The sequence below is a fragment of the Meriones unguiculatus genome, chromosome 10, assembly GCF_030254825.1.
Source record: "Meriones unguiculatus strain TT.TT164.6M chromosome 10, Bangor_MerUng_6.1, whole genome shotgun sequence".
Lineage (NCBI taxonomy): Eukaryota > Metazoa > Chordata > Mammalia > Rodentia > Muridae > Meriones > Meriones unguiculatus.
In genome coordinates, this window is record NC_083358.1 from 8,234,903 (window position 1) to 8,261,197 (window position 26,295).

The 26,295-nt window shown below is 51.6% G+C and overlaps 1 protein-coding gene across 1 annotated transcript in view; it reads right to left on the minus strand.

Moving 5' to 3' along the window:
• The window catches only part of Crispld2 (cysteine rich secretory protein LCCL domain containing 2), a 58,014-nt gene that overhangs the window by 13,589 nt on the left and 18,130 nt on the right, over positions 1–26,295 (minus strand). Inside the window, exons 3-13 of the mRNA XM_021654472.2 lie at positions 23,240–23,358; positions 21,552–21,684; positions 21,047–21,162; positions 18,486–18,586; positions 13,399–13,542; positions 10,814–10,874; positions 8,563–8,629; positions 8,032–8,162; positions 7,342–7,385; positions 6,672–6,744; positions 4,377–4,452 (exon numbers count right to left, since the gene is read on the minus strand). Of these exons, the coding sequence (XP_021510147.1) occupies positions 4,377–4,452; positions 6,672–6,744; positions 7,342–7,385; positions 8,032–8,162; positions 8,563–8,629; positions 10,814–10,874; positions 13,399–13,542; positions 18,486–18,586; positions 21,047–21,162; positions 21,552–21,684; positions 23,240–23,358 (1,065 nt within the window). The remainder of the gene's footprint in view (positions 1–4,376; positions 4,453–6,671; positions 6,745–7,341; positions 7,386–8,031; positions 8,163–8,562; positions 8,630–10,813; positions 10,875–13,398; positions 13,543–18,485; positions 18,587–21,046; positions 21,163–21,551; positions 21,685–23,239; positions 23,359–26,295) is intronic.

Below are 26,295 nucleotides of genomic sequence, written 5' to 3' on the forward strand. Positions count from 1 at the left end.
GCCTGTGAATCACCCACAGCCCCCAGAGTACCTCCAGTAAACTCACTGGTTTGCCAAGATGAACCTGGATGGAATTCTTTCTTTGGTCTATGGGTATCCTTCCTGGCTGGCAGAATCAACACATCATGGTCTCCTCAGGAAAAGCCAAAGGCTGGAGAGTCCAGGAGCCACCCCAACACTCCCATACCCAAGGCTCAAAAACCAAAGGCCTGGTCTTCAATGCCAGGGAGACATGTCTTGTCTTCTTCCATCAACAAACGATGCAAACTGGATCCTTGGCCCCAGGTGGTCCTGGATAGTGGCCTACCAGGCCAGGAAAGGTTGGTGACTGGCAGCATCTGGTTCCAATCCTGAGCAGGGCAGGATGGCCAGTTACCCTGTCTTTGCAGAGAAGCACTTTTTATTTTCTTCCCCTGAAGAAGGATCCACAACGTCCAATTCCTGAAGAGGTTTGTGCTTTGAAAGGTTAAGAGGCAACAGACCCACATTTGTCTCTAAGATGGGTGGGGACACTGGTGACATCAAACCATTCTTCAGTTTCAGAATCCCCAGAAGCCACCTCTCAGAGGCATGCTAGATGAGTGGACACCACACGCTTCCTATTCCGACAGGTAACTGGCCAGTCATGGTGTCGCTGCTCATCCTGTATAGGGACTGCCATTTCCAGGAGCAAGGCATCAGTTTCCGCTGGTGCCAGGAAAGGCTTCCGAGTATTCCTTAAGTCCCCTGGAGTTGCACACTCACACCATGGGAGGTGCATCTTCCCCAGAGACCAGGAGAGTCTCTGTGGTTGTGCCCTTCATCCCCTCCCTGGAGTTGCTGCAGATACCGTGACACCCACATTTCCAGGATGAAACATTCATGCATGGCAGGCTGCTCTCACATCTCATGCCTGGTGATGCTCACATCTCCGACTATTGATAGACAAGTATTCTTTCTCCTTCCCTCTCCCTGCATCCTTCCCCTGCCTCCCCTGCCACACGTAGGGGGCGTTCACTGTCTGTTCATGCTAGTGTAACATCAATTCACAGACATTTCGTAACAACCCCTATGATCCTTGAAGCTCGTCAGCCAGCCCTGGCATTGGGTAGCTCTGAGACCAGGATGACCTGTACCCATTGCTAATTGTCCAGGGGCACCAGCATAGGTGACACTAGAGCTGGGCCCAGCCTGTCGCTTACCCTGGCATCATGAGCCCACAAGGTCATTGGGGTCACTGGTCACTATGAATCCCTCTCAGCGGATGTGAGATTGGGGGCCAGGAGCTAAACAACCTGCCCATGGTCACTCAGGGACAGAGAGGCCATGATCCCATGGACAGTGGGAATCAGTGAAGAAGAATAAAGGCTGCTGTGTTCCTCAAAGCGAGGTTCAGGGCTGCGCCTGACCTGGTACACAGTAACTGTCATAGGCAAAGGCCACCAACTGCCAAAGCCTCTGTCACCATCACCAGGACCCTGAACTCTCAAGGACTGTCCTTGACTACCAAGGACCTTCAGCATCAGACCACAGCCACCAGCAGCCATGCCTCCTGGGAACGTGTTCAAATGCAGGTTCTGCAGCTCTGTTCGGGTCCACTGGATCAGGACAGCTGCAGAGGGCCTGTCTAAAACCACCGCTCCCCTCTGGGATCCTGATGCCCACACAACGGGAGTTTGTTGGAGCAGCAGATGAGGCCAGGAGGATGGAAACTGAGGCCCAGCTGGGGAAAGAAATCCACATGGGTAATTCCCCTGGCTGGGGCCAGCTTGGGCCTCCTGACCTCGGCTCTGCTGTCTGAGCCACACCCCGACAGTCCTGCCTGCAGCTCACCACAAAGGGAGCTGCCGCCAGGACAGGCACTCTGCAAACGGCTGTATCCGTGGCACTCGGAGGCCCGTCAAAGGTCTGGAGACTACACTCCCAAAATAAATCTCTTAGCTAAACAGACATTTTCCAAGAGGCAGCATCATTTCCCAGAATACAAAGTGACCTAGAAACACAAGCCAGGAGAGCCTAGGGATGGAGGCACACTCTTGCTCCCTCTTCTTGCCTATGCCACCCTCCCCCTCTCTCTTCTCCTCTCTCCTTCTTTTTGAAGCATTTTTAGCATCAACAACTGCAGTATCTTTTCCTCCAACAAATACTGAGCCATTACTGCATGCCAGGCCCCAGACAGAAGCCCCGCCATTTCCAAGGATCGCAGCCCACGTAGGTGCATTCATTAAAGGCTTCATTCACCAACATGCCTGCTCCTGTCAGCGCAGGCACAGATAAGCAGAAAGAAGGCAGAATAAGAGAAAAGTGAGAGAGGATGCACCATCTCACTTTGCCATGCATTTGCTGTGGCACATGGATCAGGCTGTTCTGAGCCTTGTTTTCCCCCTTTGCAAAATGATAAGGATTCCTAAACAAGGCATTTTTTTAAAAACTTGAAACGCAGAACATACAGATACTGAATAAAAAACTTGGTTGTATTACTATCACACGGCCCCGTGGAGGGGAGAAAAAGAGTAGAGCACCTTTGTTTTGAACTCCTAACTTTTGCTTTATGTGTTTAGTTGTTCTGTTATTTGGTGCATACAGATTTGATCTTCATATCTTTGCATGAAAATCTGCTTTCTTAAAGTCTGCATCTCTTGTGCCCTTGCCTGAAGAATTGTTTTGTTCCACTCACCACTTTTAAATTTGAATTGTATTTTATCAGCTAGTAACATGGTAACTTTTTAAATGGCTTGTGTATGGTTGAAATAGTTTTGTCCATTCTTTTATTTTGAAAACATTTCAAAAAAATTTTTTTTCATTTTAAACATTTTAAAATCACAGTCTGGGGCTCCCCCCCCCCCTTTCTTTCATTATTTTTTTTTTTTCTTTTCTCTCAGTTCTGAGGACAGCACTCAGGACTTCATATTAGGTGAACTATAACAATCAATACATGGCATTTCACTTCTCCATAAATGCTCTAACTTTTAGAACTTAATTTCAGCTAAACAGCTTTCCAGAAGTTTTTAGGCTCATAAGGAAAAAAAGACAAGGAAAAACGCTTAGTCATGAAGGCCACTTTGGCCTTATGGAACTAAGTGACTTCACGGGTACAGGAATCTGGGACAATTGAAGGCAGATGGAAGCAAAGATGGTGGTGACGAGGGAAAAAGGCCATTTACAGAGGTGGGGAAAGTGTGAGTGATGCCTCAGCTGGAGACAAATGATACGAGCAGCTGGCAAGGTTTCAAGGTAGAAGATACCCTTGGCTGGGCAAGGCTGGCTGGGCCTGGGATTTCCACTCAAAAAAAAGAAAAGAACTCAGAGGGGTTACACATGCTTGCACCTTCTGGGTCATGGTGGCCCTACGCCCTGGACACTGGAGGAAACAGGCTAATCCCTGAAAATCAACAAAAGAAAACTGAGCCTTCACGTCTGAGTTAGGAGGGAAGACAAGGAGACAAGGGCTGATGGGAATACTGGGGTCTCGCCATAGAGGATTTGTTTTGCTTTTTTTTTTTTTCTATGTGCTTACAGCTAAGAGCATGCAAGGCAAAAAGAAACAGTGAGTAAGCTGAAACTGCACATATAGAAAGAATACAGAGAAATGGAAAGGTGACAGAGCTGGCCAGTTCTCTGTCAATGTGGTACAAGCTAGGGTCATCTGGGAAGATGGAGTCTCAGCTGAGAAAATGCCTCCATCAAACTGGCCTGTAGGCAAGTGTATAGGGTCTTTTCTTGACTCAGTGATTGGTGTGGGAGGACCCAGGTCACCAGGATCAGTGCCCCTCCTGGGCAGAGGGTCCTGAACTATGTAAGAAAGCAAGTGAAGCCAGACAATGTGGGGCATGCCTGTGATCCCAGCACTCTGGAAGGCAGAGGCTGGAGGATCTCTGAATTTGAGGCCAGCACAGTCTACAAAGTGAGTTCAGGACAGCCAAGGCTACACAGAGAAACCCTGTATAGAAAAACAAAACAAACCAAACAAAGCAAGCCATGGGAAGCAGCCAGTACGCAGTGTTCAGGCAATTGCTGCCTCCAGGTTCCTGCCTTGAATCCTGCCCTGACTTTTCTCAGTGACGGACTGTGACCCGAGGATTGTTAATTGAAATAAACCCTTTCCTCCAAAAGCTTGTGACAGCAACAGAAGCCCTAACGATGGGAGTGATTAACTATAGAGGAAATGAAGCCTGTGAAAGAGTGACCTTCAAACCACAACGACCATCTAGGGGAGAGGAGAAGATCTAGAGCTTTCATTCACAAACACAAACAGTGGGAGCCAGACCCATCTGTGAGTGGGACACTGAGGCTGTGGCTGCAGGAACTGGCAGGCTAGGTGCAGCCACAGGCTACGGCGTGGGATCTCAGCTCACGGCTCCCACACCTTGGTCTGGCTTTCTAAGGTGGCTACTCACATCAGCGTAGATGTTGGTTCCAAACACAGGGGCCCAATAGGACGGCTCCTCTCCGCAACGTGCAGGACACCGGACTCTAGAAATGAGAAGCAATTATAGTAAGGAGTGGCGTGGGTCCAGTAGGACATGGTACCCCGGGCTCACTCCTTGTCTGAATTTTCAGGGGAAAGAAAACTACCATACTTTCTTGTTCTCTCGCATTATCACTTTTCTCTCTCTCTCTCTCTCTCTCTCTCTCTCTCTCTCTCTCTCTCTCTCTCTTTCTCTATGTGTGTGTGTGTGTATGTGAACTCATACATGCCATGGTTTATGTGTATACGTCAGAAGACAACCTGCAAGCGTTGGTTCTCTCACCACATGGGTCCCGGGGCTGGAACTCAGGCTGCCAGGCTTGGCAACAGGTGTTCCACCCACTGAGCCATCTTGCTAGTCTGCAATTTGCACAGAGGCCTGGGAATCACAGCTTAGGGGAGGAGCACTTCCGTGGCCTTGGGTCAAGCCCAGCTCTAGCAGAAGGAAAGGGGGCAATTGTCTCCTTGATGGTAAACACATCCTTGTCTTTAGTTAACCATGCATGTAGAGCTTGAAAATCCCACAGAAAAATAAAGCAAAGAGCAACGAGGTCCCAGGAGAGGCGCGCTGAGCTGTGGGATTGTGCCTTCCTTACCTGGGTATTGGCGGGGTGTGCTGTGAGCACAGATTGGAGATCGTTATCAACGGAGTTTTTAAGGCTACTTCCCTATGTGGCGAGGAAGGGTGGAGGGCCCTCACCTCAATGACTCGGAATGTTCCAAGAAGGGCACAGATCTCTTGAGGTAGAAAGGGTTAGATTACTATGGAACAATGGCCTCAGCCCAACTGGTGGCCCCAGGGCCGAAGAGGGCTCCTGGACTGGAAATAGGTGGGCCCCACTGGCTGGCAAGCCCCACACGAACATGAGCTTTGCCTAAGAAAAGGCCTTTTGTGTCTGTCTGGCACAGTTTACCACAGGCCGAGTCCAGGGACCTGGAAGCCAAGATGGCTGCCGGAAGCCACCTGGCCCAGACACAGACAGGATGCTTGGCAGGAAGGAAGCTAATCAGGCAGACCGAGGGAGCTCTGTGGAAGAACAGAAGGAGCAGGCAGGGGAAGAGTGGGGGGGGGATTGTGGTGTGTGTGTGTGTGTGTGTGTGTGTGTGTGTTATAGGAAGGTATGTGTGCTGTGTGCTGTGTGTGTGTGTGTGGTGAGTGTGTATGGTATTTGTGGTATGTGTGTTTTGTGGAGTGGTGTGCATGTAAGGTATGTGTGTGTGGTGTGTGGTGTGTATATGTGTGTATCTGATGTGGGTGTGTAGATGTAGTTTTTTAAAAACACAATCGTCCAGTCTACGAACTCTCAAACCTGCTCCTGGTGTGAGGTCGGGAAGTTGCATGGACACGTGGAGCCTGACAAAGTGTTTGTTTGTGCTCCCTGCCACTTTCCTTCTGTTTCTCTGTGACACTCAAGAAATCCACTAAAGTTGTCTGACGGCCCTTGAACGCTTGCTGGGGCCAGTGTCACCCCCCTAACAATGCCTCTGTAGGCTTTCTTCTGTGCACACAATGGTTCCCCCTGGGGGGGGGGTGCCAGAGAACACTAAGTAGAGAGACACAGGGTGGAGGTCCACCTTCTACTCCTTCCAGAGTCCAGTCTTCAGGCCCCGGGGTTCCTGGGACAGACAGCCTGTCACTCAGCACCAGAGGTGACTGCATTTAACCGAAGGCTGTCTAGCCCAGGGCTGTCAGCTGTGGGGGAGGGGGAGGTCACAGCTATAGTGTGGCTGAGTCCTGCACTGGCCAGAGGTCAGCTTCTCTTTGTTGTGTTTTCTGACAGGGGAACAACCTGTGACAGGTGAGTGTGTCCAGGCTCTACTGAGTCCAGGAAGGGGGACGTTTCCATGTCCCCTTCCAAGGGGCTCTATGGCAACTTCAGAGACAAGGGGTCCCTAGGACAAGGAGAACCCCTCTCTGGTGAGTCAGGCTCAAGAGACAAGGTTACTTTCTGTTATGTTCACCAAAGCTGGGGCAGGGAAGCTTCCAAGCTCAAAGCTCTCCCCCGAGGCCCTGGGGTGTGGGGGCACCCCAGGTATGTAACAGCCTTAACTTGACACTGACACAGAGTAGAGGGACTTGGGGAAGGAGTTACACATTGCTAGCTTAGCATAAAAGACTGACTTCCGGGCCCCGCCCGGCACAGAGCCTCCTGTGCATGCCCAGACCCAGACAGGCCAGCGCAAGAAGACAGCAGGGCAGGAGAGAATCCTCAGTGCCTCCTACCTCGGGCAGTGGCTGGCCGGCTTCTCGAAGGGGCAGAGCTGTGCCACTGTGGTATAGCAGTCCACTGCCGTCTCTAGAACGAGAGACAGGAAGTGTCAGGTCGTGGCTCACAGTTCAGGCTGCGTGTTCTCACTCACAGTGTGCAGACAGGCCCGCAGTCCAGCATGTCTGCAGGCTCACACCTCCCTTGGTCTCCCCACGGGATGCTGCTCGTACTCGCCATTTGGATACTGATGCTTGCTTTTGAAACTCGTGCCCTGCCCTGCCATCTCTGACCATCCCAGGTGTGACTCTGTGTCTACACATGGAGAAGCCGAGGGACCGCAGTGGCTCCTGCTTCCGTTTCTGATCTCCCTGGCATCTATCCGTGCCAGGACAGTGACTCCGCCCATCAAGGCCTTTAAACAGCAGACCTACACTGACCACGTCTGTGGTAGTCAGCCATGCCCCAGTGGTTCTGACTCAGCCATTGACAGCCAAGTTCAAACCCAGATGTGCTTAGAAAGCAGTAAGGGAAGGGGCTCTTCAGGACCCTCCTGACAGCCTTTCTGGGAACAATGCCTCAGGCCAAAATGATAACTACAAAGAAAGGATCAGAGGAAGGGGGACTTCCCGGGCAATCCCAGCCAGCCCACGCACATTCTGTTCCCTTGGGGCCTGGCCCACTTACCTTTCACTTTTGACACGGTGAAGGAGCTGGAAGGCTTGTATTTGCTGGAAGGGAAAACGTGAGTCAGTGTATGTGCCCCCAACAACCCACGCACCTCACACTGCCCTGCATGAAGCAGGGGAACCGAAAAGCTTAGAATATTCCAGAGTGGGACTCTTCCAGCAGCCTAGCAAAGCCCTCGGACCCCTTCTTAGAATAACACATTTCTCTTTTTTGGTTTCTTGATACATGTTCTAGAGGGGCTGGAACTCACTAACCTCAAACCCACGGTAATCCTGCCTCAGCCAGAAAAAATAAAAATAAAAAATAAGGTTCTTAAATGCATAAGATGAAGCCAGGCCGGTGGCCAGAGGTTAAGATACAGAGTTCAACCAGGTGGCCCAGCCCTAGGAGACCCGGACTGGAGCAGCTGGTGGCCCACAGGACAGTCAGCTGTGGAACATGGGTTGTCTTTCGTTTTCCTGTTTTCTTAGACGCTTCTCAAAGTTTCAGTCATATGTGGACGTGGTACCCTCCTGTCTCTGCCTCCCCAGTGCCAGGATCACAAATAGATCAGACTCAGGTCCTCATGTTTGCATGGTAAGCACTTTACATATGTCCAGCCCTCAAAAATGCTTCTACAATAAGCAAACTCTGTCAGGGCCCTCGCCCGCCCTCACTCCCACCCCCCCATCCCCACAAGACAGGTACCTCAGGGACTCCATGCCATTTTTCTGAGACTTGACAAAGAAGGGTACCATCCCATTCCTGGTGACATCCACCAGGCCACCTCGGTCGTCAATGACACCATGGTGGATGGCAGCTCGACATAGGCTGGAAGACTACGAGCAGAAAAGAGGCCACAGATGGACAGAGCTCCTTTCCCAGAGCCATCTGAGCCACTTGTCCCCGGCCAACCAAAACCAAAAAACCAAAACACACCCCACCCGACCATTCACATGTGGCCGACCTTGGCCACATCCTGTTCCTGGATGGCTTAAGAGCTCATCCTGGCCGCTTAAGCCCTTTCCAGCTGAGCATGTTGGTCCCAGTCCCTCAATGACCTTCAGTCCCCTTTCCCAGAAATGGTCTCAGGAGCTTTTGAGGCACGGGGCCATTCAGACCAGTCCATTCGGACATTCCAGGTTGAGCCAGGAGAGAGAACGCCGGTCTCCATGAGCCCCCGCTTGCTTTAAGGGGGGCTTCCCACTTGCCATGTACAGAAGCACTGGCCACACTCACGCTTTCGTAAAACAGAGATCCGAAAACCTTCGCCTTGTTGTTCAGACAGCCTGCGGGGCACTGGTACCTGATGGGTGAATAAAGAAAAGCTCGCTGGTGAAACTTCCCAGCGACATCGCCAATTTTCCTCACGAGCTTTCTTGAATTTTGTAAATATGTCACTGACGGATTCCACCGCTATGAAAATTGTGCGTGTCCCCATCTGTATGCACAGGTGTAGGGGCATGGACGGGTGTGGGTGCCTGCAGATTCCAGGAGAGCTGGTTAGTTCCCAGGAGAGGCTTTTGTGAGGGCTGGAATTCAAGCCCTGGTCTCCACACCCAGCAACAACCATTCTCAACTGCCGAGCCATCTCACCAGCCGATTTGTTCGTTGTGAGATCGAGCCTTACTTTGTGGCCCAGGATGACCTGGAATTGATTATGGCTTCAAATTTGTGACAATCCTCTTGCCTTTGCCTCCTCAGTGTTAGGATGACAGGCGCACACTACCCAGTGTGTGTGTGTGTGTGTGTGTGTGTGTGTGTGTGTGTGTGTGTGCATATACATGGTGCATGAGTGTGGCGGCCAAAGGTCAATGCTGGATGTCTTCTTCCTCGATCCCTCCCCGCCTTGTGTTTTAAGGTAACTCTCTTTGAACCTTGGGCTCACCGGTTCGGTTAGGCTGACTGGCCACGGCCTCCTTGGGCTCCACCTGCCTCTGTTTCCTCCCTCCAGCGCTGGGGTGCAGACCCCCAACCAGCTTTACCTGGGTGCCAGGCAGCTGTCTCCCAGCCCAAGGCTTCTTCTTCTTGTTTAATGAGGTTAACATAGAACAATGAGGCTCCTGTTCACCACAGACCAAAACCTAACCTATGGGAAAGCCTTCAAGTTCACGTCCACAGACTCTCCAACTTCCCTTGTAAATATGAACATGCCCAGCACAAAGACGGCAACTCACCCCAGCTGCACATCAACTGTACCAGGACAAAGACACGGCCAAATGGATTTGTTTTGTTTGTTTCTCTGTGTAGCCCTGGCTGTCCTGAACTTCTTCGTAGACCCATGCTGACTTCAGACTCACAGGGATCCACCTGCCTCTGCCTCTCTGAGTGCTGGGATTACAGGTGTGCGCCCTGGGTTTGGGTGTGACATTTCACACCATTTGGCTTGTGGCACCAACACTCAGTGATTTCCTCTAGAGGAACATCTTCAGAGGTTCCCACAGCTGCACAGGGCACCCAATGGGTGTCCCCCTGGGACAGCCACATCTTGGCTACTCTGTTCCTTGTTCACTCAGACCCATGTGAGTGAAGGCTGTCCCACCAACTGGACTACAGGTCCCTCGGGTGATAGGAAGAGCCACCTTCTCCTTCTAATGGATGCTTCAAATAACTCACTCAGCTCTCAACAGACTCACACCATGCCAGCGTCCCTGAGCAGAGGCCCTGAGTGACACTTTCTAAACACTCTCCTAGATGACACTATCACCCCCTCAGGGAGCAGGGTTCATGTTCTGCCTGGGCAGAGCACCACGCTGCTAAATCCTCAGAGACTGCACGCTTTCAGCTAAACCTCAGGCTAAATCTGGAAGCCAGCTCCAAAGGCAGGCCTCACACCAAGGGGTCGGCCACAAACTGGAGTGAGAGCTGGTCTGCCAAAACCCATCAGGGTCGAGATACTGTTTTTGTTTTTCTGTTTTTGTTTTTGTTTTTTATAATAAGAGGCTCCATGTCTATCACTCCCATAATCACGGGGACCCTTCTCTGGACCAGAGACAAAGCACCTGGCAGTAACACGTGCCTCGTAGGGTTAGGTTAGGATGCGCTGGCTGATGTCTGGGAACAGTTTTGGTTGTCCCCACTGGCATTTGGTGGAGATCAAGGTCGGGGAGTTTGCTCAACATTCCATAATATACCAGATGCCCCACCTCATTGTTTCATGTGCCCCAGGAGTGACAGTTGAGAAATGCTGGTGACATGTGCTCAGTCTGAGGCAGTGGTCAGGGGTGACAGTGGATGTTGTGGTTTGGGGACAGCAGGCCACCACCATCAGGGGGACAGAGGAGTGTCACGGTCAGACTGGAACATGGCGCATATGGTATGCTGTGCTAACAGTAGGAGCGGTATAGCCCCCACATCTTTCCAGGAGGCTCAGAGTAGGAAGCAAGGCTTTAGAAAATCATGTGGCTTGACATGTGCCTCAGGAGGGTCCTAAGGGCAGCTAGCCCAGCCCAGCCCAGCCCAGCCCAGCCCAGCCCAGCGGGGCCCTCACCTGTTACATGTGGATCCTTTGCATGTGTCCTTCATCTTGGTGTCACAGTGGACCACTTGGGCTAGGAGAGACATGAGAATGGGACTATGAGATCAGGAGGGTGAATCCTGGCTAGAAGGACTCCTCCATCATTCCAAGGGACATTCTGGAATTCTCTTAATGGTCCAGGCTGTCCTGGAACTCACTCTGTAGACCAGGCTATCCTCGAACTCAGAGCTTTACCTGCCTCTGCCTCCTGAATGCTGGGATTAAAGGGATGTGCCGCCACCTCCCAGCTTCTTGTCATTTCTAAGACAGGTTTTCACAATCAGCACAGGCTGGCCTCACTTGAAATCCTCCTGACTCAGCCTCCAGAATGCTGGGATGATGAGCCCCTATCGCTATGCCCAGCTCCAGCCTTACTTGTCACTTTAGACAGGGGCAGTTGTAGCCTGGCATAAGTTATTTTCCACTGAGACTCAATTACCACCCTCAAACAAGGTAGACACAGCAGTGCCCACCTCCAAAGATTCTTATGAGCATTAGATAAAAATAAATAAGGACGGAAGGAAATAAATCATGTGACCATGATGGTTGCCTGACACACACACACTCAATGCCCACAGCTCTACCTGGCTCTGAGAAGGTAAGGCTTACAAAGGGGTGGGCTGTCCAAGGGGTATGGCTTGCAAGAGGCGGAATATACAGAGGAGTGGGGTGGGTGGGTGAATTTTTAGGCAGCAGGGTTTGCACGAGCCCTCATTCCAGCCTGGACATAGGGATCCTGGTTATTCTTATCCACATTATATCCCTCGCAACCATTTGCCAACCATTTCCACACTGGGAGCAGTGTTAAGAAAAAACTAACAAACGGTGTGGTGGCACATGCCTTTAATCCCAGCACTCGGGAGGCAGAGACAGGTAGATCTCTGAGTTCGAGGCCAGCCTGGTCTACAAAGAGAATTCCAGGATAGCCCAGGCTGTTACACAGAGAAACCCTGCCAAAAAAAAAAAAGAAAGAAAGAAAGAAAGAAAGAAAGAAAGAAAGAAAGAAAGAAAGAAAGAAAGAAAGAAAGAAAAACCTAACACCTAACAAGAGGCTGGACAGATGACCCAGTATTTAAGAGCATATACTGTTCTTGCAGAGGACTGGAACTCAGTTCCCAGCACCCAAGGTCGGGCAGTTCACAACCGTCTGTAACTCCAGATCCAGAGGATCTGACATCCTGAGGGGGGAGGGGCACTGCATTCATGTGCACATAACCACACACAGGTAAACACACAATTAAACACAATCAAAATAAATCTGAAAAAGAGATGAGCGAGACTGTAATTTTGCAGTATTAAAACTGGCACTGTCAGGACAGCCAGGGCACCAGCCCACTTTCTGGCTAAGCCAGCTATGCGGTCACTGCAGGCTGGGCATGTTTGAAGGCCAAAAGAAGAGAGAGCCTCCTGTAGGGAAAGAGTCTTGGGTGTCTGAGGAGAGTGGACACACCTTCCCCTGGCAAGTCCACTGTTGTCTTCTCTAATGCTGAGAGACAGGAAACTCCAGGCATTCAGTGTGACCAGTGGCCCTGCTGTGGGAAACACCCAACAGCCTGTGCCTACACACCAACCAGATAGGGGCTGAGCTCTAGCTGGGCAGGGAAGCAAGTAAGCCTTAGGAGGTGAGGTGTCCAGGGACGGAGAAGACAAGAGGTGAGTTTGGAACAGTCCTCATTTCGGGATTTCTAAGTCTCTGGAAATAGCCAATGTCCACCCAAAGGGTGGGGATTGGAAGCAATTCATACTGGTCTCAGCACTGGGAACCATCCACTGACTCTGGGTGGCTGGCTCATGCTGCTGCAAGCCATCTTTGCAGTCAGGCAGTCACAGCTATGGTCACCCTCCTTGTATGGATGAGCAAATGAGTCAAGGAAGGGGCTGATCCTGGAGACTGGGGAAGGATGTGTGGACCATCCTGGAACTAGCCTGGATGTGGTATGCACTGACTGATTTCTGAGTGGCCAGCAAACCCTAGAGAACCCAACTTCCTCCCAGATTCCCTTTGAAAGTCTCAGGAAAATCTAACATTAAAATATCTCCCTCGGGGAGGGGCTGGAGAGATGGCTTAGTGGGATCCGATACCCTCGCACAGACAAAACAACCAATGCACATAAAATAAAAACAAACTATTAAAAAATCTGCTCTGGGAAGTGTAGCTCAGTGGGTACATCGTTTGCCTAGGTAGCTTGCAGGAAGCCCTGGGTTCTATCGTGGGTACCACATAAATTAGGTATGGTGCATGTGCAAGCACAAAGGTGAGGAGTTCAAGGTCATCCTCAGCTACACACCAAGTTCAAGAGCACTCTTGGCTCCGTGAGATTCTGCCTTCAAACAAACAAATATCCCGCCTGGAGAATAGAGCCGCCCACCATCCTCCCTCAAGGCTTACTTCTGTGACCTAAAAGCTTCGTTGGCAAACAAGACTTAGGGTTGCACTGTAGCCAGCTCCAGCCCATCCTCTTCCTGTTACAGAATACCCAGCTCCCCTCCTCCACCATCCCCTATCAAAGGTGGCTTGGGGGGACGCAGGCACCCAGAGGCTGGGGACACCAACTCACTCATGAAGTTGACCACTGGGGTCTTCTTGGGCTTCGAGGGTCTGACAACCCTGGGCTGAACCCAGACATGTGTTTCCTCAGGAGCAGGGGGTGATTCCACCTCGTTCGTCTCGTCAGCTTCCGGCTTCTGATTGTAAGGCTCTTCTGGTGGGTGGTTAAGGGTGAGAAAGAAAACACGCTGAATTCACCCAGAATGCCTGTCTTAGTTAGGGTTTCTATTTCTGTGATGAAATACCATGACCAGAAAGCAAGTTGGGGAGGAAAGGGTTTATTTGACTTGTACATCCATCATTAGAGGAACTCAGGACAGGAACTCAAGCAGGGCCGGAACCTGGAGGCAGGAACTGATGCAGAGGCCAAGGAGGGGTGCTGCTTAATGGCTTGTTTCCCCAGGCTTGCTCAGCCTGCTTTCTTACAGACCCCAGGACCACCAGCCCAGGATGGCACCACCCACCATGGGCTGGGCCCTCCTCCATTGATCACTAATTGAGAAAAATGCTTTATGCATGGATCTCATGAAGGCATTTCCTCAACTGAGCTCCTCCCTCCCTGATGACTCCAGTTTGTGTTAACTTGACAAAACACACACACACACACACACACACACACACACAAAACCTAGCCAATACAATGCCCTTCGTTTTGTTTTTGAGATAGATAGAATCTTGCTGTATACACCAGGCTGGCTTCAAACTCATGGAGATCCACTTGTCCCTGGCTCCCAAATGCTAGGGTTAAAGGTGTGCACCACCAAATCCATCCCCAAAATAGGGACTAAACTGATTTGAGATTTGGCTTCACAAAGAGTCGTTTCAAGCACAGTGAGAAGGTTATGTTGGGGACAGGCAGTCAGCTCATTTCCATGTTTGCTTTGGACCTCAGAGAGGCAGCCTGGGCTTAGAGTAAGGTGCAGCAGCCACGCCTGGAGGTCAGAATAGTCATTTGTCCCTCCTCATCTTCCACACAACCGTCTGTCCCCGTCCTTAACCATAGCCTCAGAGCTGTAGCTCTCTCTGAGGTCCCTCGGCTTCCTGGTTTTGTTGGGCTATAGTCCCAAAGACTCATGCCACACTTTGACCCCTAGTGACAGGGACCACTCACCCTGCTCAAGCCATGGCTTGGCAATGGAGATTTGCTGCCTTAACATTGGACCTGGCTGGGCATAGTGGCTCATACCTGTAATCTCAGCATGCAGGAGACTGAAGCAGGAGGACTGCTTCAAGTTCACGGCCAGCCTGCCTATATAGTGAGTAACATGACAATCTAGGCTACATTATGAGACCCTATGCCCTAGCTGGCTTCCTATTGATGTGATAAATATCACGGCCAAAAGGACAGTGGGGAGGAAAGAGTTTATTCAGCTTAAACGGATTACAGTTCAGTGAGGGGAACCAGAGCAGGAACCTGGAGGCAGGAACTGAAGCAGAGGCTATGGAGGAACACTGCTTGCTGCCTCACTCTCCATGGCTTGCTCAGCCTGCTTGTACAACTCAAGACCACCTGCCCAGGGGTGGTTCCACCCACAGTGGGCTGGGCCCTCCCATGTCAATCATTAATCAAGAAAATACCCCCACAGACTCGCCTGCTGGCCAAGCTGATGGAAGCATTTTCTCAGTTGAGGTTCCTTCTTCTCAGATGACACTAGTTTGTGTCAACATGAGACCACCCCCCAAAAAAAGCCCTAACCAGTACGCTCTCTCTCAAAAAGCATTAGCCCTGGTACACAGAACTTTGCAAAACCTCAGCTCCTGGTTTAAAAGATTGCTGCTTACTTGCTCTCAATCTTTCTCCACCCAAGCCATCCTATACTATCCCTTCTCCTTCATCATGACCTCCCCCTTTCAAAGCATCATTTTATGGGACGAATTGTGCCCCTTGGCCTCATTAATCCCCACTCTCATCCAGGATGGTGGACCGCCGGGACACCAGACTCTGACCTACAGCAAAGCAGAGCCTGAGGGTGAGCTGGCTTTCCTATGCTGCCTTTGCCCACACTGAGCCCCTAGGTGGCCCCACTGAGGACCACGGTTCTCCACAGGAGTCTGTATGGCAGAGCCAGGAAGCACCCTTCCGGAAACACACCTCAAAGGAGAACCCATGGGGCTCCCTGATGTCCAAAGAACGTGCTGAGCACACCTCCCTCATGCCCCTTTGCAGCTCTGCCCAACAGCCTAACCTTGCTGATTAGTGCTCCTATTGGCCAATAGGGAGACGAGTCCCCGTCCACCCCAACCCCCCAGGCTGGCAGTCTGCTTCCTAAGAAAATGCTGTCTCCGGGGCCAGAGTCGGACTGTTTGGGCCAAGACTATTTCAAGAAGAAAAAATGAAGCACCCACAGGCATCTCTAATTCCACAGAGGCCCTTCTTCCCCACGAGCTGTCTTCAGAGAGTAGCAGCCCGGGTCTTGATGTCCTGCACCACCATGACAGGTATCCAAAAGAAGGGTCAACAAGTGAGGTGCCCCTGTCGTTCTAGGTGGGGAGCTGCGCAGTGGGTGGGAACTGACTCATGCCGGGCTAGCCCTGGCCTGAGAGGAGAAGGACAGGGAAGACAGAGGTGAAAGACTATGCATGTCTGGCTGTAATTTCATCTGTGTCACCAGGGGTTCCAGCTTCATGGCCCACCAAACCCCCAGCACTCTGTACACAGGAGAAGCTCACCAAAATCCCAAGGAACAAGTGACTCAAGCACGTGTCTCCCCCGCCCCTGCCACACACACACACACACACACACACACACACACACACGAGAGCCAAGGAACAAGAATGCCCAGCAGCAAGGTCTAAGGTTCCCAAAGCACAGTAGCACCAGCTCTGGGAGGAACCTCCACAGAACCCCCGAGCTGCACAGGCAGCCTCAATGCCTATCCCGTCAATGCAGCCATTCACGGCCCCCTTGCCGTCTGGGCACGGGCTGGGTTTCTTCCATTGGCTTTAAGGCAGGATGACTCAAAAGCCCAGCTTCACTGAGCCAAATCTGGTTTGGAAGGGTCTGAGGGGGCTCACTCTTTCAGAATGTGGGTGGACAGTCCTGGTCCCTAGCCCCACGCATAAAAATGGAAAGCTGAAATGCCATGGACCCAACCCCTCCCAAGAGGTGCCGGAGGGATGTGTGACCCAAAGGGACTTGGCCACTTCCTGGTGACCATCCCTGCATAGCCCAGGCTCTGCTCACTCCCAGGATATTCAACACACAGTGTGCTCCAGGTCCCCCTGGCTCTGTGACTGGTGACAACTGAGCATTCAGGCCCTCCCCCAACTTCTCATCCTGCTGTTATAAGGGACATGGCAACCACGTCACACACAAGGATGCTGAAGCTGAGAGAGACGAAGGGACCCATCAGAGGGGCTGGAGAGATGGCTCAGCATTTAGGAGCACTGACTGCTCTTCCAGAGGACCTGAGTTCAATTCCCAGCACCCACATGACAGCTCACAACTGTCCGTAACTCCTGTTCCAGGGGACCTGACACCTTCACATGCAGGCAAACACCAATGTACATAAAATAAAAATAAATAACTTTTTGGAAAAGGACTCATCAGAACTCACAGAGCTGGGATGTGGCTGGGCAGAGAGCTGAGTTTCTCCCTAGCCTGTTATCCCCCACAAGTGCCGGATGGAAGGAAACTTCTATCCTTATCCCTAAATCCTTGTGTCCCCATTATAGGTCATGGCCTTAAGGGTGCCACGGCACACCCTTATTTAGTGGCTTATGCAGATAAGCTGAGTTAGGGGAGGTTTTCTTCAGGGCTAGCTGAGAAACCAACAGCGCCTGCCAAGCAGAGTTGGGTGTTTTCCACCACAAATAAAGACCTAAGCACATGGACTCCGTGGGATGGGTAAGCCTGTGTCTGGGGCCTCTGTGTGCCCTGGCTGCTTGAAAGAGCCCTCTGTGGAGCTGAGGGTCTGTTTACTCACCAGCACGCAGGACGCACCTGCCCGGCACCCTGGAGTGCGCCAGCAGCTGTAATAACAGGGCGACCAGGTGCTTGAGGAGTCTGGGGGTCACGAGAACACGGTGGCAGGTGCCTGTCTGTCTGGCCTTCAGAGAGCTCCCTGAAGAGCTGTCACCGTGCATGGGATGGACCGCAGGCGGGGTGGAAATTGTTCCTGCTCCTATCGCATCCCTCACTTCAGTTAGCTGGATAGCTGAGAGCCTGGCCTTCTGGGATCTAGGACCTCTGCTCTTCCACATCCCAGGGTCCAACAGACTGACCCCGTGCCCACCTCAGGGACACTACAGGCAAGAGGGTCACTACTGCATGCCCACCGTTGGTGCAGCGGAGCCCCCTCCCTCCCCTGTCAGCCCCGGCCAGCTGTGGGAACCACCCAGAGCACAAATCTCAACCCCAGATGTCTGCTCCTCTGGGGACTCCCTGTGTCTCTTCTGAGACATGACTTCTGAAAGCCAGGAGAGCACGTTGGGGGTGAGAAGGTGCGGTTTTTACAGTGGAGAGAAAAATGGATGTTTCCTAAGCAGCCCAGAGTAAGCCAACAGCTGCTCTGGCCCCAGGCAGCCACAGCCTCAGATGCTCTGGCCCCAGGCAGCCTTGAGAGCCGTCACTCTCTAGAACATGCGTTCAGGATGAGGCTGCTAGGGCCTGGGGCTGATTGGGAACCGTTCAACCACCTGGAGGTTTTGTTTGGGGGGAGATCCGAGGAGGTGAAAGTATTGCTATGTAACTTACACTGGTCCCAAATTCGTGGCAATCCCCCTGTCTCAACTGCCCAAGTGCCAGGATGATAAGAGGTGTGAGCCACCGCCTCTTACAACCATCTATTTTAAGCAGGCTGAGCATGCTAAGAGAGGTGAGGGGGGTCACAGGTCAAGGCCATGTCCACTGCCCACTGGGGCCAAGCCAAGGAGCTGCCTGGGTGGATGGGTGGCGGGGGGGGGCGTGTCTCAGGACATCGGGGTCTGCAGGTGGCAGGGACTGAATGCAGAGAGCAGAAGGGCTCAGACCCAGAGTGTGTCAGGGGTGGCTGCAGGGGTGAGTCTGAATCTGACGTCATTTCCACGTCATCCCTCACGGTCTGTGGCTCAGAGTGCTGGAAGCCACACAGAGGCTGGGGCCGGTGCGCCACCTACCTCGGTAGCACAGGTTGTTTCGGCAGCTGCCTCCATAGCTGGGCGGGCACTCAGAGCAGGGAGGGCCGTGCTTGTAGGGGGCCTCGCCAATCCAGTTCCCCCTAGAGACAGAGCAGAAACGCTGTGAAGGAGGTCACCAGGGAGCCCTCAAACCAAGTCCCTGACGTTAAGAGAAAGACAAGGCCCTGGGTAAGGGACAGGCAGCTGCTTGGCCTCCCCTGCCCGTGCCAGTGAGCCAGGGAGCTCTGGGCACTATGATGAGACCCTGTCACTGAGCACTGTATTAGTGATGGCTCCCTGGGTGATATATGGAGTCCCAGACCCATCGGAGCAACCTCGGGTCCCCTAACCCAGCGGGCCTTGGTTCATTATTTATTCAGTGGGTAGCCACCAGGACAAGCCCTTGGTCAAGGCTCTTGACAGGATCTATAAAGCAGAGAGGTCCACCAGGGTGGTCTGTGGTGGTTTTCCAGGGAGGCAGGGGTTTCTGCTAGAGCGAACGAGATGTGCCGCAGACACCTCTATGTCCTCGGTGTCCCACTGCAATGGCCAAAGAGTCATGACACCAAGCCAGGGAGGGAGGTAGTCCGCATTGGGGAGCTTGCCTCTTCCTCTGCCACCGTCCCAGCAGGCCCTCCTCTCTACAGTTCCACCTGGACAGCTGGGACAGTCTCTGGGCATTGCTGTGGACCTCACAGTTCTAACCCCTCAATTTGAGTCGGGGATGCACAGTAGGGGCCACTGGATGAGCTCCCTTGGGACATCAGGCATGGCCTGAAATGCCCCCAGCTGTTCACGAGAGAGCCTGATGGTCTCCGCAGACAACCGAGGCCCTGCGGGGGTTCATCTTGCTCCCCAAGACCAGTTTTCCTCTATCTCCTCTATAGCGGACTCTATTTCCTTAAGACAGACTGCACCTCCAGGCTTCCAGGCCCATAAGGGCAGAGACCAGTGTTCACTGAGCGGGCTGGCCTCTCCAGCTGGACAGCAGAAGGCTAGGTTCCCAAACCTCTGACCAGTCCATGGATGGTCCTCTCTTCACACATGAGGCCATGGGGACAAGAGCCAGGCACATCTTGCATCATTCTCAGCCTCTGGCTCATTGTTCCCTCCCTGGCTCAATGATGGTGTCCTGACCAGCTAAGAGGCTGGGAACACCTCTTGAAGGAAAAGGCCATGGGAAGGACTATTAAACCACAGGCAAAAGTAACTAGCATACAAACTGACCAGCGCCTGACCTGCCCCCGTTCCCATGGAGACCCACCCTCCCCTGTGGCCACATTTCAGTACAGGCCTTTGGGAGAGTAATTAAGGTTATTGCAATCAGGAGAGTGGGGGCCTGCTCCCATAGGACCGGTACCCTCGTCAGAAGAGTCCCAAAACAAATGCCCACTCCCTGCTCTCTCTCATAGCCACGTGGGCACACAGCAGAAAGATGCATGACTGCGAGCCAGAGAGATTTCCCTGCAATCGATGTCTCCAGGCCTTTATCCTAGATGTCTACCCTCCCAAACAGGCACGTGTCTGCCATTAGGTCCTAGCTTGAAGTGTGCACTCTGGGTCCTAGGCTGGTTGAGCAGAAGATGGTGACAATATGGTAACTTTACCAAGAAAGGGGAGCGAACAGTGCCAGGGAAGGAAAATAATTTCTGTTAAAACATCCTTTTCCTTTTTTTACTTAGTAGGTATGTGTGCGTGCATGTGGGAGTTGGTTTTCTCTTTCTACTGTGTGGGTTCGGGGGCTCGAACTCAGGTTCATTAGGCTTGCAGGCAAGCCCCTTTACCCGCTGGGGCTCCACACTGGCCCCAAGAGTTATGTTTCTGATTAGAGGGGCCAGTGGTTTTTAAACATGAAGATTTAATCCCATTCTCTCCCTTCAGCCGAGCGAGGAACAGTCCCGGGACCGAAGCCTGCCGGAGTGTGGCTATTCAACTGCTGCCCAAAGCTCCAGGGTTCTCCAGTCTTTTCCCCTCCCAGCCCCCAGCTCCCCATCCCCACCGCGCTCCACCTCCTGGGACCTGCTTCATTCCTCCTGTAAATGATAAGTGTGTCAGGGAGCCCACCACAGCCGCCTGTCCCCGTGCTGGGATGGCCGCCAGCATCACTGTTCAAACCACAGGCTGCAAACGGTTATGTGGCCCTGTGCTCTGCACATACATATCTGTGCACTGAGCCATCCGGTGAGTGACGCACTGTGACCCGGATGCTCTGAGGAGAGGGCGGCTGCTCCGGGCAGACCCTGTGTGGCCTGTTCAGGCAGGGAATAGAACCTGATACAAATCAGACAGTCTCTCTCCCCTCTCTTTCCACTCTCTCCTCGCTCCCATCCTCTTTCTCCGATCTGTTCCACCCCACCCCCCCACCAGACTTCTTTTGCTTGTACAAGTGGCCTCAAGAGATGGCTCATAAAACCAGTTGGAGCAATTGTGGTCTGCACACCCCCTTTTATGATTGATCTCATTCTGGCCAATGACATTCTGTGCAGGGAATGCCAGAGGAGACAACCCAGAAGCAGCGATTTCTAGACTCTTTGTGTGTGACCAGGACGACGTGGTCTTACTTTGGAGAATAATTGCAGACAAGATATACGGCGTTCTCCCAAATGTCTCCCCAGACGTTCATGTTCCGACAGGTGTGCACAGCGCAGCCAATCTTGTTGGTGGTGGCCCAAACCATCTGAAAAGACAGCGCTGTGTTGCAGCTCCGAGGTAGGGTGCCCCAGAGCGACACTGGTAGGTAGGGCACCAGAGAAGGGTAAACCACCCACTAAGGGAGGGCACGTCTTAAAAAAAAAAATACAAGCTATGTGCACACAATGTTGGTGGGGAGAGATTTAAAAACCTCAGCAATGTAAAACCACCACAGAAGCTGACAGAGCTGGGCTCACGCCAACGCTCTCATCCTGGGAACACGGGAGCACGGCAGACAGCAGGACCCAACCCAGTGTGCTCTGAGGTGCGCTAAATTAAAGCAAAGGCCTCGGGCAGTAAGCACACAAGCGTTCACTTCCAACCACACTGCCCAGGTCTGGGCACAGGCTGAGCGGAGGGCAACGCCTGCTTTACCTGTGTGTAGTGGGTACACATGGCCCCTGAGCAGCGCTCTGGGCACCACGGGTTGCACTCGTGGGGGTAGGGGTAGGTGTAATCCTTCACCTCGTCATACCAGGACTGCACGTGGAACGCCGGAGAGCGGTACCTACAGGGACGGAAGTGGTGGGTGGTCCCCAGATCAGCACCCAGGCACCCAGCCCCACCAGCACCTGCCTGAAACCACCCCGTCCTGGATGGCCTCCACGCTACCTGTGTGTGCGGGGGACATTTGCTTTTGTCCCCTTAATTGTGTGTTTGCAATTAAAGACTAGCAACTCAAGAACCCAAGGTTTCAGACACCGCAGCTGAGACCATGTGGATTGAATGCATGCAGGTAGGGAGAGGAACTGTGGCTACTCAGGAGGTTGAGGCAGGAGGATGTCAAGTCAGCCTGGGCTACGGAGTGAACTCACTGGACAACCCAGAGCTTGACTCAAAACAAAAGTGAAAAGAGGTAGGGTGAGGCTCAGCAGTAGCCATTGCATGTGGGAGGTTCCAGAGAGAGAGAAAGAGGGAGGGTGGGGAGAGAGAATAAGAGAGAGAGAAAAAAATGGATCAGGGCCAAGCAGATGGACTGTGCAAGGAGACAGAGGTGGGTAAAGATAAAGGGTAGATGGGTAGATGTGTATTGTAGATTCACTTAAAGCTAATACAAAGAAAGACCAGCAAACATTAAGAAAATGGCTGATGCATGACACACAGCTATGACACTGTGGTGGGGCCATTGGTCTGCGACCACTGTCCCAGCTTGGCCTTGAACTCAAGATTCTCCTGCCTCCTCTTAGTGGGTGCTGGGATTCCAGGTGTGAACTGCTATGCATTCATTGTTCTATTTTGTTTCAATCAGGAAGAGAAACTGTAACTTGTCTGTGAACCCGCAGTCCCTTGGTCACCAGCAAGTGTAAACAGAGTGGTTCACAGGGAATGATGTCTCCAGCAAAATGACCGTTTGTGACAGCTTTGTGGTCAGCCAGGCAGTTTGAGGTCTTGTAACAATTACTGCCCAGGCCCAGCACCAGCAGCCGCGGTCAGCGAGCCCCAGGACACCACCTCCCCCCAGGGCCTAGGAGACACGTGCCATGAGGAGCTGGGGCAGAAGCCAGCCTGCCTGTCACTCCTAGCCATGCCAGGATGCCTTAGGGGAGGATCCTACCCACCCAGGAGGATCCCATCCCTGTCCTAGGGCCCCTGGAGGGATGACCGAAGGGCCTCAGGACAGAGCCAAGCACCAAATGAAAGCCACGGGGACAGAAAGGCTTCGTGTGGGGCTGTGCAATGGACAGACCATCTTCACCCAAGGAGCCACCATGACTCTAGAAGAAAGGGGGCTGATAGAAGGAAAAGGGATGCCGGCCAGGGTGGTAGTCTGGGCTGCAATTAATTGGAATTTTGTAAGAACACATTGGGGCCCAGCCAAGTGGCAGGCTGTAAATGAATGAAGAGCTGAGCCTGTCAGAGCTGCAGTTATTTTGGGGGATGGAACCCAGAGCCTCGAACCTATCAGGCAAACGTTCTACCACCCCACACCACGATAACGCACAGGGATAATGCACAAGATACACGGCGTTCTCCCAAATGTCTCCATGGCAGCGGCCCGTGCTGCAGCGGCCTGATCAACTCAAGTGGAAGACGCTGCAGATCAGGGCGCCAGCTGACCTTACCTGCCCCAGTGCACGGCCAGGTTCTGCCCGATGGACACCAATAGGCTGGCGGGCCCATGCTCCCACAGGCACTCCTGTGCCCATGCTGCTGCAGACCTCTCCAGCTCCTCATCCCAAGTCTGCAGGGGAGAGAGGCGGCAGCAGAGGTCAGGAGGATGGAGCAGAAACCCCAGCCCTGGGGATGTCAGCGCTCTGGCTGTGCCTCAAACCTTGGAGAAGCCCCCTTCAGTCCAAAACTGGGAAATGCCAAATGACAGTAATCAGACATATAGAGGGCAGGTAAGTTCCTGGTCACTCACAGGCCATTCTTAGGAGCCGAGAGCCCACCCACACCCTCCAGTGCCAGCTCTGCATGCACGTGAGTCTCTCCCTGCCTTTCTGGTACAGTCCGGAGAGTGCTCTTCTTGAACGGAGGCTGTGAGAAGCCAGGCCACTGCCTCACGGTCTCATTGGCTCACAGGCTCATACACAGATAGTCTTAGAGCTAGGCCCTGGTACTAGGCCTGTGGGACCCTCTGGGGATACCTGACTCTCAAGGAGTGCCATGATATGTTGTCAGAGAAAGCAGAAATCCAGGCACCATGCTTGCTTCCTTTAAGGAACGAGATGTGGGAGGCAGTGAGGTTTCACCATGTTGTTCCCTCTTGGCACCATGTATGTCAAGAGCCAGCCCCTTCCCGATGAGCCTCTCTGAGTCTCACCCCATCTGCAGATTGGGGTTAGTACTTCCTGTTCTCCCAGGTTCCCAGCAGGGTCCCTCAGGTCCCCGTGCTCCCACCCCCAATCCAGTTCTCCGTGGCAGCTCTGTTGGGAAGATGCTCCACACTCCCCACCACCTTCCCAGGGAGCACTGCTGGGACATGGTCCCCAGGCAGGAGCTATCTCCACCTTGGCAGACGGTGGGGAGATGAGGGAAGTCTGAAGCTTGACAACATAGCCTCCATGAGCAGTCCATTGAGGCCCCATGCCTGTGAGAACGGTGCCCAGGCACCCTGGGCAGTGCCTGAGGAGCAGTGGGCATCAGTGTCTGTAGGGGTAAAAGCTACAGAGGTAGAGGTTCTGGGGCAAGGTGCAACCCGTGACACTGTGGTGTGTGATCTGCCTCAACCCACCCCACCCCCAATTCTGGAAACCAGCCAAGGAGGACATTTCCACCCTGGAACTCGGGGACAAATGGCCATTTCACCTGGCTACCCCAAACAGCTTGGAGCAAGAGCTCAGAGGGGCTGGCCTCTCTGGTTTCTCTAATCCTTGACAAAGAGAGGCATCAGCCACAGACTGAGCAGCTGAAAGAACCTGCCCAAGAACTCTGCCATGAGGTTTTATGTTTCTAACAAAAACAAACAAACAAACAAACAAAAAACAAACAAATAAACAAACAAAAAAACCACAGCCATTCCATGGGCTAACATCTTGGAAAAATGCACAGATTTCCAGAGGAAAAAGATATGGGTTCATACTGTGCTTCTCACACCATGGAGGAGGCACCTTGGCAGCTCAGAGCTGGGGCAATTCAGAGTACAGGCAAGCTAGCAGATCTGCAGCCAGAGTGGGGCAGAAGGCTGGACCAACCCTAGGGGTAAAGCCAGAAGCCACCATCAGGTGCCAAGCTGAACAGCACTCAAAATCATCATCATCATCATCATCATCATCATCATCATCATCATCATCATCATCATCACACCAGCTTCAGATTTGGTAAGATACCTGGAAAAGCCCTTAAAGAGAGAGTTAGATAACATAAAAAGAATAAACTATGTAAGGATGGGAAAGAGTTTAGAGAAAGTTAAATAGAAAATTAAATAGATATTAAATTAGAAAGCAGTAAAGGAAAAATAAATAAATATGCACAGAAAGTAATGTCTCTGAAGGAAAGAAGGAAAGAAAAAAAGACAAAAAATTATTTGAAAGGTACACAGATGCTAAAGAAAGTAAAGAAACTGAAAAAAGAGAGTCATAGAAAAAAATACTGACTTTGAATATAAAAAATAAAGTCTCCAAAGGAAGGAGAGAGAAGGAAAAATTAAAAATAAAAATATTTTCTGTGTTTAAAAAAAGGAAGAATACAATGACAGAGTGCACTTGGACCCTGTATAATTTTGTTTTGATTATCAGTAAACAAATAATTATATTTTCAGTAATGATTACAATTTCAGAATAAGCCGACTTAGAGAAGGAAAAGACTGAAAAATTAAATGCTAGAATGGAGGTGGTAGAAGAGAGATCGGAAAATCCTTTGATTCAGAATAAAGGATCTTCGGAGGGATATATCTGGAACCGACAGCACCAGCAGAATGGTAGTCCCCAATGAGAGAAATGCACAAAGGCTTAAGGAGATTGTAGAGCGGCAGGTCATACAGATGCTATAAAGAAGCTTCAGAATAGACGTTATATTAATAATGTCAAGGATCAGTTCCAGGTGAAGGTTTACATGCTGAGTTAAAAGCACAGACTCTGCTCAGTGAGGCCACCTTAGAGCAATGTCATACAGTAGTTCAGGTGTTTCACTCTGTAGAGTTTAGAAAATTAAGCATGTGTGCCATACCATAGATATACATTCAGAATTCTAATGTGCTTCTGCCTGGAGTTCTGAAAGGAATGATTCTGAGGTTGCACATTAATTAGAGGTGATGGCTATCTTGGAGATGCCTTCACAGATTGAAGCTGATATCCAATAAATACAACAATATTTTAATGCTACAGATATGTCTTACAATCCCATAGGACAAGCAATTGTGGAGAAATATAAAGAAAATGTTCATAGAACAGAAGGAAGATATAGAGTCTCCCAGAGATTAGATTAAATAATGCTTTATTGACTTTAAATTCTTTCAAATGTCAATGAGACAGATGGCAGAGCTGCTGAGGGATGTTGGGTTGTGTTAAAAACTGCTGAATTAGAGTAGCCTATATATTATAAGAATGTCTTAACTTCAGAATGGAAAGCAAGAAATGAGTTGCATTGGGGGAGAGGTTTTGCCTTTGTTTCCACAGGAGAAGAAAAGCTATGGATTCCTTCAAAATCAATAAAGATCAGATTTGACCAGGGAAGACCT